Below are 14,099 nucleotides of genomic sequence, written 5' to 3'. Positions count from 1 at the left end.
AAATGGAAAATACATGGAGATTTTCAATGTTTAACACTCAGACCGGTTCTGCAAATTCTTGGACACCATTTCCTCCAGCCCCAGGCGACATCTCAGTGATGTTCTGCAAACATGTGCACCTCGCCAGGACTAGAAGACACCCGAGGCTGTGTCCACACGTGACTACCTACTGGGGCTCCATGTCACTGAAAGCCAACATAAGGAGTTAATTCACCCAAAAACAGAACACCCCAAGCACACTTGCTATTACTGTGTGGGTGGACATTGTGATAGCAAACAACGTTAGAGGGATTCATATTCTTGCTACATCAATAGGTGTTGGGTGCCTTTGTCTTTCATTCGTGAATAAATCCAGACCTCACAGAAAATCCTGAATGCGTTCATCATCTTACACTCATACTGGAAGAGAGAAAGAGTTAAGCTTATTTATGGATAAAATGTTTGAAATAATAAAAGGCATCACACCGTGCACTGGACTGATTGGGAGGGGTAAGTAAGGTATAGCTCCTGGAAAGCAGGACGGCTTCCCCAGCTGGTCTGCTCTGTATTTGCAGAGTGTAGTGCTTTGACTGCAAGGTGAAGGGGGAGATGGGGAGGCACATTAGGGGTATGATAATGTAAGGTGAAGGAAGCAGTCTCACTGCCCTGAGAAGGAATATTGATGGAGGTCCTCAGGTGCAGGCAGAGAGGCTGATGGGCTTCTGAAGAAGGAAATTGCCTCCTGGTGTACTTCTGCTGTGCTGAGGAAAATAAGATTCTGTCTACATTGGTAAATAAATAAAACAGAACCAAAAAGTAGTTGATTCTTATCAGGGACCTTCCAACCAAGGAAAATACTCTATACTCTTCAGGAAAGTATACACTACTTTTTGAGACGATGAGTGGGACTCAAACACCTCTGTTGCGGGCAGTGCCTCATGCACTGTTTGGTGTTAGTCCGCATGAAAGACACAGTTAACTAGATGGACATGTGTCTGATCTAAGGTACCTATTATTTTTCTCATGAAAGTAATGACCCTAAAGCAAAGTGACATCAAAGCAATTTTAATGTACAGACTATAAACACCTTTCTTTGTAGGGAAGGAGCCATTTGTCTACCTCAACTTTTTATCTGGTAATAAAAGGGGAATAAACACAAACACTTTGTAATTTAATTTCTCCACTGCATTCTCCCATGTGCTTCTATCTTCACTTCTCAGGTTTTCTAGATTGCCAGCTTTTTTTTTTTTTTGCTATTATATACATTAAGAATAGCAACAGTGCTATAGCCTGTCATCTACCACTAGTCCCTGTGCTGTGTGGAGATTATGAAGTACTATTGGTCCTATTTACTAACTGGGACATCACTGGCAGCACCAGCCCTTCATGATTAAAATATAGTTTCCTTTCTCCATTCAGCTGTTTTCTCATATCACACCAGTGGATCTTATGAGAGAACATGGCCCCAACCACGGTGCTTCTAACCCAAAAAATTGCTGCAATTTTTTGTTTTTTCTGCCACTCAATAGGCTTCATCATAAGAAAAAAATAATATTGCTGACTTTATAATTCCTAAAGCTTTTCTACAGCTAAAGTAACATCATAGAAACAGCATCACAATGGCCCATGGTGAGATTGTTTCCATTCCCCTTGTAGGTACTTATAGCCTCAGGCCTGTCTTCATCACTGACTCATCAGACTTTGAGGGCTTGATTAAGTTGCCTAAACACAGGCATCCATTTCCACTGAGTCACTTTATGGATTTCCATGTGAGATGTGTGAAGAGGGTGCAGAACCTCCTGGACAGCAGTCAGAGGTTAGGCAGGACACCGTGGGCATCTCAGGTGACACTACATGGGCACAACCACGCTAACCCCAGCAGTCTGACTTGCTATACTGTAGATGTGTTTGCCTACACACAGTCGTGTACAGGTGTCAAACACAGTCCAACACTCTTAGGCTACTTTGTCACGTCCAGAGGAAGCACCCATCAGCCAGAAAAGTCCTTTTTCCCAAGAGCTGCTCCTTTGTTCTTTGGTATTGAGAGAGATGCATCCTGAAATGTGCTGTTCAATAGATTATTTCAGTCTGGGCTCAGTTCATTCTTAACTCTTCTTTGAAATTGTCCACAGGGCTAAATAAGCTACATTTTAGAACGAAACTCAAGTCCTGTTGAAGTCTGTGAGCATTTTCCCACTGACTCCAAAGAAATCAGGATTTGATCCTAGAAAGTGTCTATCTGGACCAAGAAAGGCATGTCTTTCAATTGCCATCACCATTATCTGGAGAGGCAATGGAGGAACAAAGCTGGTCTCAGTGATGCTCTGTCCCTGAAACCACAGTGGAAAAGGCACCGAGGTAGCTGCTCTTGGAGAAAAGGAAAGGAAACTGAACTGAAAGTCAGATCTGTTTTTTTCTCTGAGATTTTTAAACAGCAGCTCCAGAAGTGTTACTTGCATTTTATTTAGTACTTACAGTGCAACAGCAATGAAACCTAACATTACAGGGAGTGTGTGTTCCCACCAGAAAATGTCTTCAACAGCTCATAAAAACCTGGCCATTTATCAGCACTGCAGGAGATCTTTATTACCTCCCTACAGCATATGCTCTTCTATGATGTAGTTATTGATTTAACAAGTAAACTTCGTGGCAAGCTTTTATCTTGGAATTAGCAGCGAGACTGAAATAGAGCCCTTATTATTCTAATAACAGAGATGTGAGATTCCTGCATGTTCCAAAGGCCATATCATCACCTTAACAAGCATCCCATTAGGGCTGTCTGGGCTGCCACATCAAAGTGTGAGCTGTGAGAACTTTAACAATCATGATATCATACTCACCCCCGGCAATTTCACAACCCTTTTGTTTTTCTTCCTACAGGTTTGGACATCAGGCAAGCTCAGGTTATAGTGCTGTCATCGGGTACCAAATGTATAAATGGGGAATACATTAATGACCAAGGGCTTGCGGTCAACGACTGCCATGCAGAAATTGTGGCAAGAAGGGCATTTGTTCACTTCCTCTACTCACAGCTGGAACTACACTTAAGGTAACTGAATTCTGTTGATGCTTGGGCAATGTTATACAGCCGTCAGTGGAACAGATCCATCCTCCAGACATTTAAACTACTTGTTTCTTTATGTTGTTGTTTCCGAGTCTTTAGCTGATGAAGGACCAATACACTGCACAGAAAAAAATGAGAGTTATATAGTCTAGAGTGTTGGGTCATAAGCTCCTTTACTTCAGCTGATTTTCTTTCTGTAGCTATTAGATATGACTCATAAAGTTGGGTTTTATGAAGCCTGATGATTTTGTACAAATCTTTACGTGCGGGCTTATTAGCATTATTCACTGGCCAGAGAGTGGAAGGGGGTCATTTTGCTCACTGCAGCCATTTTCCTGTCTTCCTTGCTGCTGCTGAAATATCTCGAGGAAGTGATTTATTGATCGTTAATTCCTTCATTGACTCACTAGAGAACCAATGAGTGTTAACAGTACAGTAAACTTTGTACCAAAGTGCAAGATGCTCTCACTCACTCCTTTACGATGTTTTAAAATGTTATAGCATGTAGAATCATTACAGAGGAATTATTGTTCCTGTCTTTAGCCAAACCCACCTTGTTACTATTTAAATGGTTAATGGGTCATACATTGCCTGGAAGCTGGTAATAAGTGAGGTACCCCAGAGGTCTATCCTGGGATCTCGCTAATCGTGTCTATCAATAATCTGGAAAATGCTATGTAGTGATTGGTTACAAGATTTGCAGAGGACACCATATTGTGGGGAGGACCAGTCGATTTGCTTGAGGGCTGGGCTGTCATCCAGGCAAGCTGGAGGACAGGGCCAGCAGAAACTTTGACAGAAAACTCAACAAGGACAAATGGAAAGTCTCTCACCGAGGAGGAAAGAATGACCTGCAACAACTGGTCTGGACCCTTACCAGCTGGGGAGCAGCTCCGCTGAAAACAGATAGGGTTCATAGGCAGACAGCAAGCCCAACATGAGATAACGGTGTGCCTGGCAGCAAAGAGGGTCAACAGGATCCTGGGCTGTAGGAAGAGTCAGCCAAGGGACTGATCATCCCCTACTACTCAGCACTCATCAGACCACATCTACAATACCATGCGCAGTTTTGGGTCCCCCAATACAGAAAAGATATCAACCATCGGGAGCAGGTTCAGCAAAGGCCACCTGGATGCTGAGGGGCCAGAGCACTTGGCCTGTGTGGAGGGGTCAGCCTGGAGATGGGATGGCAGACCCAGCAGAACATATGTCAACAATACAATGGAGCTGGCGTCTTTACCAGGGTGCACAGGGGGAAGATGACAGACAACAGCCACACACCGAAACAAGAGAAGCTTAGTCTGAATATTAGGACAAACTGTCTGCATGGCAATAGGCAGGCAGTGGAACAGGTCACCTGGCAAGGTTGTGCAGTCTCCCTCCTGTCTTGGAGGTTTTCAAAACCTGAGTGAATAAAGCCCTGAGCAACCTGGCAAACTGCTTTGAGCAGGAGGTTGGGCTAGAGACCTGAGGTCCTTTCCAGCCTGAATTATCCCATGATCCTATGAAAATTGAGCAGAAGTGAGGCTGAAGTGGCATTTATTACATGGAAGGAACCAAGGAATGAAGGAAGCAAGGACAGAAAACAAACAAAATCCCCCTTATCTATAGGTCATTCTTCCACCCTCCATTCTTGCTTGCATTTTCATGTGACTTTATCAGAAGGGCATTAACCTCTGTGCAAAAACTCTCTTTCACTTCAGAAGGTTTTGCATCAGGTCACTGACACAAGGATTAATCTGAGCAGGATTGTGTGTTCTTGTGAGCACCTATGATACTGTTGCACCAAAGCAACAATAATAGGAATAATGGTTATTTTCACTTCACACTGGAGTTGAAGACAAGAGAGTATATTGAGTAGATGAGCTTGGCTAACGAAGGGGGACAAGAACCCTGAAGGGTTTAATCAAAACCAATATTCTCTCTATTTCAATCTGAATTGCTTTCAAGTTTACATTAAATTATTATGTTTTCATCAGTGTAGCAGCCCTAGTACTTGCTTCGTGCTACGGTCTCTTGGGAAACAAGTGCTACCACTGTATCTTAAACTATTGTATCGATCCACCTCCCTAACATGTTCAGTCATATTATTATTTTATTTGGATCAATGTCAACAGTCTTTTGTTAAGAGAATCCTCAGCACAGCACAAACTCTGGTCACAATAACTTCAAATCACTCTCTGTTCAGCCAAGAGCAGGCGCCACTGCGTCTCTGACCAGCACACACGATAAAAAGCTGAACCAAAATTGTCAAGGCTAAGCACCTTTGAAAGATAGAGCTGGAGATATTGTCAAGTCAGATTTTGCTTCCTTAAAGTCCACAGGGAAGTAAAACTGTGTGCTATAATATATTCTTCAATTCTAGTATTTATTGCTATATTCAGTTTTATGCCATCATCCGGAGCTTTGACAAGCGAGAAAACGGGGGTGTTCGAAATGAAATGAAAAATGCATTTTCTGCACATTGAAGTCATATTTACCCTTTTTTCTCTGGAAAAAGAGAGACAACTCCCACAGGCAGAGAAATCACATGGTGCTACCGCATAGCTAAAAGGACAGGGTTTTTAGGACAGACATGTTAACTCAGCTCCACTGGGACTCTGCACACCAGCTCCTCAAGCTTGGGGGAAACACAAATGTGGCTTCTGCATTGTTATGCATTTGCACTTACCTAGCCCAAACTAAATTCCTCTTCCAGGCCAGGAACCTGTTGTACAAATTCCTATATGAACTGAGACCAAAAAATGGTTCCCTAACCCCAAAAAAGAATGAAAGCATAGTACTTGCCTCAAAGAGCTTAAATTTTCCATCCCTCCCTATGGAACCCACAAGTTTGTTCTGTGAAGAGTGTTCCTTATTTTCCACAAATCTTCCTCCCACCAAGCCTACCTGCTCAGATTGATCTCCACAGCTGGATTTCAAACTTCAGGAATTTCCAGCACAAGACTTATTTTTCTATATGATGCTGTCCTTGAAAAGGAACCACTTCTCCAGAATTTACAAATGCTGCCATTGACCTCAGTGAAAGCAAAACAAGTACTTGCCTGAGTGTAGCATGAAAGGCTTCAAAGAGCAGGGACAAGGAGGCTGGAGAAAGTGAGGGCCAGGATAGAGAATTAATGGCCAGGAGAGATGGAGTCACTGAGTTGAATATACTTCTTGACACTGTTCTTGAGTTGTCTAAAAGTTAGTCAGTTAAGTGTGAACTAGATCCCCAAGGCTCCTTTTATCACCACTGGAGAGACATGGGCATCTGTGGAGTGGGACTCAACAGACTTACTCAAGTATCTATTGTAGGTGAGATGAATTGCCATGTACTGGAGCAAATTTTTTTCCATTCCTATAAAGAGAGCATAGGGTGACTTCTTCAGATATTTGAACTGTAGAGCAGTCCCATCCACAAGCCAAAGTTGCAGCTTTATGTAAATTACTTTTTTTTCCTTCTCTTCATATTGCTAAATGTTAGAGGTGTGGCTTTCCCAACTTTTATTGGGACAGAGAGTTCCAGAATGGGAACTTTACCCTTGCTAAGAAGCAAGAGTGACAAATACTTCAAAAGGAAACTTTCTTTCAACAATGCATTGTCTAGAGCTTGGGTTAAATAAAAGCCAAAAGCACAACTAAAACCTGACAGCTTCTAACCAGCCTGATTAAAACCCTTACCCCTCCCAGATTTCATTTTTATGACAACCATAATCCTCCAGTTCTCAAGACTTTCACAAAAAAGATGAAAAGTAAGACATAAATTTTCTGATGTACAAAAGAAGGACAAGAAAGACCTTTTGAGAAGTTTTTTCTAAAAATTGCCATCAAAAAGTACACAAATACCACAGTCTGAATCTCTTACAAGGATGGCAGTAAAATTTATATGGGTTTCAGTGGGATTATTTATACCAACTGACCAATAGGGAAGAAAAGAAAATCCAACTCTTCTTTTTTAAAGAAAACAAAACTAATACCTTATTCTTAAAAGAAACCAGTACCATAGCAGTCTTGCAGCACCTGCAGCTGCTGGAGCAATGATTTTACCAGAAGCTAAGTTCTTCCAGTGAGTCAGATGCAAACAACTCTTTAGTTTATACATAAAAAGCAAGGAATAGTCTTCAACCAGCCCAGCTATTTTCTCCAGGAAAATCAGCTGCTTGTTATACAACTAATATTTCTTTTTTTTGTTCTACTAGCCTCTTAATGGACACAGCTCTGTCCCTCTTAAGCTTGCTATTAGTTTCTCTAGAATGCTGTGCTGTTGCGGGTAGCACTAGAGATTTCCCGTATGTATGTTTACGTGCTAAAAACAGCTCCTCTGCTTCTCTTTTAGAGGGTGAGGACTCATTTCAGCAAAACACTTTGCATATCTTAAACCATAAGTACGTGCTTAAATCTTGAAGTCAGCTCAAAACATAGGCATGTATTATGCTAAATAATGAACTTAAACACAAGATTAGAATTAAGCACATTCTTAAATGTTCTTCTTGAATCAGCCTCAAATACTAACTCTCCCACAGAAATTCATAACAGGCAAAGGTTTAGGGACAAATTCTGCTCTTTTAGCCACAGCCAGCATGTGGAAATGACCCTTTAGTGCCACCCCCGGAATGAATGACATTTGTGGGCTCACTGTGGGCTTCTCTCTTCATTGCTTTGTGCAGGTGTGTATGGCTGTGCAAAGTGGCATTGCAAAGGACTGCTGCTGCAAACTCATTTTCCCACTCACAGCCCAAAACGACAACCCCAGAGGGAAGGCAGGACTGTACAGGTGCTGGGCGTGAAGTCACTTTGCAGAAGTGCATCTCATGCTCCACGTGGACCAGTTTTGCAAGGTCCCGGGGTCCCCCTGGGCTTTGAAATTCCCCAAGCATCCCATGCACAAGAATCTCTGCTAAGACACAGCAGACGGTATTGCATCCCAAACTCTTTTATAGCAATACTCTCAGAGTTGCGTTATTAACCTGTTCAGCCACTGTGCAGGAGAATGAATCTCATGTTTGAGTTCAGCCCCCAGAAAACCATCCCAAAGGCAGGTCAGGACCATATGTGGTATGGAGGATCTCAGCCTCCTGGAGGAAGAGTCAAGCTGCCTTGCCCTCCAGCCCTGCCATCTATTTTTAGAGCAGCTGTCTATCACCCAACCCATCAGCCACACTGGCCGCAGACCCTTCTTGGTACTCAGGGAGAGGGAAGAGAGCAAGGTTAATCAGTGGAAAACAATAACCAGTAAAACCAGGATGGGTGCTGATTACTGCGAACTCCTGAAATCCAGCCCAAAGAATGACTGCTCCAACCCTACATAGCAACTGTTTCTACGTACTGCAAGCTGCCCCCCACTCCGGTGAGGTTTAACATAATAATAGCAGGCATTAGGACTGCACAGCTTTGTATTCTCCCAGCTGATTTTGCAGTGAATTATTTAAAACTAACGGCAATTGCTCTAATGTCCGAGCAGCAGGACTTACAGGTATTTTATTATTTCAGAGGCTTGTATGAGGGCGATAATATAATTAGTGCAGTTGGGAAATTCCACCACAGCCAGCAGAAAATGAAGGAGCTGCATGTGGCAGCCCCGGCTCAGCAGCTGGTGTGGCTCCCTGTCCCTGACAGGCGAGCTAATGTGCCTGTAAATTCCTCCTGACAGCAAACGCATCCCGGCATCAAAAAATGACAAAACACCCAAACCATGGAAGAGTGACAGCCAAACAGCTTCAATAGCACAGAGGCTGCACCGGGAGAAAACAGGCAGAGGCAGCTTGGATTAAAGCCAAGGACTTGCTCCGAGGCTGAGTAGAAAGCAGCCCTGTTTACACTAACAGGAGGCAGAGAAACCAGCAGAAATCGCCTTGGTTAATGGGCTGTCCTATAGTGAATTAAATGGGTAGGATTCTGGCTTATTAAGAGCCTCCTAGGAAAATCATTACCTGCAGGTGCCTTCCTGTTCAGAGATATTCCTGAAAAAAGACCCTTGAGTTTCTGAGGGGAGGACCGGGGCATCAGACGGAAAGGAGCCTCATTACGATTTCACTAATCACATTTTCACCTTCAAAATTATAATCACGACCATCACCCAAATGTACTTATTAGAGGCAGCTGCCTGTCAGAGAATTCACCCATATCTTCCCAAATGTAAATCATCTGAGGCACCGCACAGCAGCACAGCCTTAATGCGAGCTATTGCTGCAAACGGCAGGACTGGGAGGGTTTGGCCTCCCGGGCAGCTGTTGCTAATGGAATATGTGTGCTGTGTCCCCATCTAGCTGCTGAACCACTGCGAAGATAAAAGCTTCGTCTTAATAAGTATCTCTTTCAACTCAGCTGAGAAAAGCCTGCACAAGTTTTGTCCTCCCCTCTCAGGACGGCTTCCGATTTCCAAAAATGCCAAGTGACCAAGAGGACACTGCTGGCTTAGATGGAGCACTCCTAGGTGGCTCTGGTTGAAGGGGGAAGAAAAGCAACGCCTGGGGAGCCGGGAGGGTTGACAGGGGTCGTAAAATCCGGGTGCTTCATTAGAGGGCCTTTTCAGTGGAGCATATAAATGCACATCTTGGTTGCAGTGATGTTAATGGGATTTAAACACGTGCCTAGGCATTGTGATGAGCAGAGCCGATTTGCTCACATGAGAGCCTAAGAGAACTTCTCCTTCTTTCATGCACCAGAACCTCTTTAAAATCAATGTGTTTATGCATCTGTGCATGTGAAGAAGGAGAGTTACCCTTCAAAAATCCAAACGTTTTATCATTAGAATATATTCTAGGTAAGCAAGCCAAAAGCACTTTGACAGTTTTGACCCCCTTCACACATTTCTTCACTTGGAGAAGCTTATTGTTTTTCTCTTGTCACTAGGCGAAATATATGATGCCAGGTGCTAATAAAAACAAACAAACAGAGGGAGAAAAACAGAGACAGAAAGAGCAGAAATGTTTCTGATTTGGCATGTAACAAATGACCTGGAACCTCTTTTGTGATCATAGCAAACGGCGAGAAGACTGGGAGCGATCAATCTTCGTGCGATTAAAAGAGGGAGGCTACAGGCTGCGGGAGAACATCCTGTTCCATCTGTACGTGAGCACTTCACCCTGCGGAGATGCACGCCTCAACTCCCCCTATGAAATCACAACTGACTGTAAGGAAAAAAAATTCCCTCTCCTTTTTTCCCTTTTGCATGGGTTTTTTCTTTTCTTTTCTTTTCTAAGATCAGTCTTTCTTTCTTTCTTTCTTTGCTTGCAGAAAATCTTTCTCTCGAGAGCAGAAACATTACGGGCTGTGTGACGCGTGTGTGTCTGTGCAACTGGTGCTTGGTCCTGTGTACTGGACAAAGGTGTGCAGGGAAAATTAGAGCTGGGCAAGGCAGTGGGAGGCTGCTCCGTGTGCCTGAGGCTCAGTGGCTTTGCTAGGGAATATGTCCCCCGTAGCCTGCATTTCCTGCTAGGAAATGCAACCCCAACAGTAGATAAATGCCTTGGGAAGGGTCCCCATGATCAAAGAGATCTCTGAAGCCAGGTCATGGGCTGGACCAGAGGATCAGGACTCTAGCTGGGGATGCATAGACTTTTCTCAGGGTTCAGGCGGTACATATGGGTTGAAGGGCTGCATTTACACTAAACCTGAGCTGTCCAGGCTGCAGCGGCTGGAGTCTGAATTAGAGAGATGAGATGAGATGATATGATATGATATCGCACATCTGTAATGTTTTTTGAAGTTCAGACTCTCCCCAGCTATCACCTGCCCTTGCAGTGAATAACGTCCAGACCCTTCTGGAAAGGATCCTTCTCAGGCCATCCTGCCTGTGTTAAACCAACTGCATGATCACTGCTTGGCAGATGGGCTAGAGGGAGTCTACCAGGCCAGCCTTGGAGTGCCTGGGCCCAAACCTATGGCATTTAAGTAGAAACATGATTTTCCAGGGATTTCTCCTCTAGAGGTGATCTTGCAAGTGAGGTAAGCAAATCAGGTCTTGATCCAGTGTGTGACACCAACAGACCTGCAGAGCTTGCTGTCCGTGAAAAGACATCCCGTCTCCAGCACATGACCCAGCACTCTGATCTTGTCACCCCTCCAAACATGCATGTCCCGGTCATTGCCCTGCCATCACAGAGGCACGTCCTTGTTGTGTTCCCACTGCACCAGCTTTGCCCCTGCCAAGCCACAGGGAATGCCCCCGACAAAGGACAGGGGACTTGAGAGGCCCATGGCTTGTTATCACACGTGTCTGTCATCCCATGATCAAATGCACGATGCACAAGGTGCACTCTTATCTCTGCCCCTAGGTATTGCTTCTCATACATGCATTTTACAGTGCTGTAATACCCATAGTGCTGGCTGCTAAATGTACATATATATATTGAGAAATAGTCCTTGCCCTGACTACCTTGAATGTGAAGCAGGCAAGACACAAGAATGGATAGAGGAGAAAGCATAGACACAGTAATGTAAAATTAATCATCCAAGGTCACACAACGACCTAACTTCCTCACAGGCAAATCCATCAGACAGTAGTTTTCACTCCTGGTTCTTATTTGTACAAGTTATTTATTAACAATTAGGTATTATTCTCCCCAGACTGGAATCTTTTTGTCATCTGTGAAACAGCAGCTTGCTGGGGCGAAAAAGCAGAATGCACCTATTCAGGAAGGAAATACCCTTCCTTACCTGACATGATTTCTACATTCTGTCAGCAGGGTGTATAAAATGACGAAAAGCAAGTAAATGTTTAAAAGGCAAACAGCAAATTGACAAATTCCTGATGAGGTAACAAAATAAGGAGACATAGCATCATCTTAAAAACAAAATTAAAAATAAAAAGGTGCCTATGAATATCAAAAACAAATAGTGATTTTTGCCATCCCACTTTATGTGTGTATCAAGAGATATCTAAAAAGGCTTTATATTTTGTTAAAGGCCCTCGTGTTTTCCAGAAGGCAGGCTTCCTGGGGCACCCCTTACTTGACATCAGAAACGGAAGCACCAAAATCTGTAATTATTTTTAAAATTTGGTCCATTCTTGAGAGCAACCGAAAGCTGTCCAGGATGGATTCTGCTCTTTCACGCATAAGGAAGCGGGTGCTTTGGGCAGCTGACAGCCCGTGCTGCCTATTGATATGCAGCTGAACCCAGCCCTGGTGGTGAACCCTACTTGGCTCCTGGGTTGCTTCGAAAAACACATGAATCCACCAGCTAATGAGGGAATGCTTCTTTAGATAACAGTACATACAGGAAGCTGTGTTTAAAAATACATAATCACGCAACACCTGACACATACAGTAAACTTGTAGGAAGTCACGAAAATACTTTTCATGTTGGTTATTACACCGATTAGTGTCCTGATGCTGAGGCGGAAAGGGCTGTGTGGCTTACCCAAGGTTACACAGCGATTCAGTAGTGGGACTTGAAGGGGCACTACATCTGGTTTGTAATTCACTCTTTTAAGCAGATCCCTCTACCTTTGTCCTGTGCTCTTAAAATAATTTAGCACTGTGTAAAAAAAACATGTTGCCAAAAGCTGTCCTTCAGTGAGATAAGCATTTCCTTTTAGCTCACATTATCCCAGAGACATCTGGGAAGATAAGCATTTTATAATGTTTATCATTCAGATCTTCTCTTTTCTTTTTTTTTTTTTTACTAAAGAAATAACCTTTCTTTCATCCAGTAATGACAAGAAACTCCAGATGAATGCTGTTTCATTTCTTAAACAACAAAGAAGCCTCTCCTAGAGCTAGTGCAAGCCATCAAACGTTACTGATTATTCTCTAAAGATGCATTAACATTTAAAAACAGTGTCTCGCCATGTGGTTTCTGGTTTTGCGAAGGAATATGATAAGCCTTTATCAATATAGGGAGTGAGTAAAATCCACTTCTCAAATCTCCTTCCAAAAATTTCCTATTATCCACCGTGTCTTCCCAGCACCCTCAGGGAGGTCTCACATTTCCTTCTTATGAGCTTTGTTCTGGTAAGGGAGGAGATAAGCTAGCATGCACTTGAAACCCCGTTTACTTCTTACTGGGTAGTGCAGGGCATCAAGTTAGCGGCATGTGTAAAAATCTGACCTTACCGTGGTTCGTGTGAACAGCTGCAATGCAGAGGAGAGGTCCAGAGAGCCCCCACCCATGCCACGTTCATGCAGGGAACTAAGAGATTCGGGACAGAAAAGGTAAAATCCCACTTTGATTTGCAATGATGCCCTTCTTGGATCAGAGGTGAGCTGACTTGTTTGTTGATACATCCTTAGGCAGCTCTAAAAGAGAGGCAAAATCCAGCTGGACCAGGGCTGCTCTCAGCATGGAGGGTTTTCTAACTCCTTTTTGGTGCGTGTAGGTCAGGAGGCTGGAAGAGCTTACAGGGGGATTCAAGTGAAGCTGAATCTTTGGGGGAGGCTGTACAATCCACAAGAGCAGGGGAGGAGGCTGAGGGGAGAGGCGCAGGAGCTGGCGACAGCAGGAGAGGAGACCAGCCAGGGTCGGTGGCATTGCAGGAATAGGAGGCTGGGAAATGCCAGGGGGGTTTCAGACAGTTGTGAGCATTTTTATGGGTTTGTCCTGGCTCCTTCTCTCTAGCCAGTCTCCAAGGTCACCCACAAGGTTGTAGCACAGCTATGTGGTGAAGAGGCAGCATGTTCCCAGCGTCCTTACCACTCTCTAATTGCTCCTTCACACACTCACCTTCTGTTCCTGCTTCAGTTCAGTGCTTTAGGTCAGGGAGCCTAAGACAACGTCTCCTTTTCTGTACCTTCTCCCTGTATGTACATCCAAGCAAGGTATGCCTGGATTTCTGACGTCTCCTGAGGGCAGTACTGCAGCACAAGTTAACATGGGTTTCCTGGAGGTTTCAAGGGGGCTGATGCTCTAATCTGCTCCGGTGAAAACCCACATGGAGTACTCAGTAGGTCCAGTTCTGGAGTCCTCAGCACAGGAAAGACATGGACCTGTTGGAGTGGATCCAGAGGAGGGCCACAAAAATGGTCAGAGGGATGGAATGCCTCTCCTATGAAGACAGGCTGAGAGAGTTGGGGTTGTTCAGCCTGGAGAAGAGAAGGCTCTGGGGACACCTTATAGCAGCCTTTCAGTACTT

At 44.0% G+C, this 14,099-nt stretch overlaps 1 protein-coding gene across 1 annotated transcript in view; it reads left to right on the top strand.

The window, feature by feature from the left end:
* ADARB2 (adenosine deaminase RNA specific B2 (inactive)) overlaps positions 1-14,099 on the top strand; it is a 320,813-nt gene that overhangs the window by 272,789 nt on the left and 33,925 nt on the right. Inside the window, exons 5-6 of the mRNA XM_075022448.1 lie at positions 2,860-3,028; positions 10,006-10,157. Of these exons, the coding sequence (XP_074878549.1) occupies positions 2,860-3,028; positions 10,006-10,157 (321 nt within the window). The remainder of the gene's footprint in view (positions 1-2,859; positions 3,029-10,005; positions 10,158-14,099) is intronic.

Source organism: Buteo buteo, chromosome 2, assembly GCF_964188355.1.
Source record: "Buteo buteo chromosome 2, bButBut1.hap1.1, whole genome shotgun sequence".
Classification (NCBI taxonomy): domain Eukaryota; kingdom Metazoa; phylum Chordata; class Aves; order Accipitriformes; family Accipitridae; genus Buteo; species Buteo buteo.
Note: the sequence above shows the minus strand (reverse complement) of the source record. Positions and strands in the feature narration are given on the sequence as shown.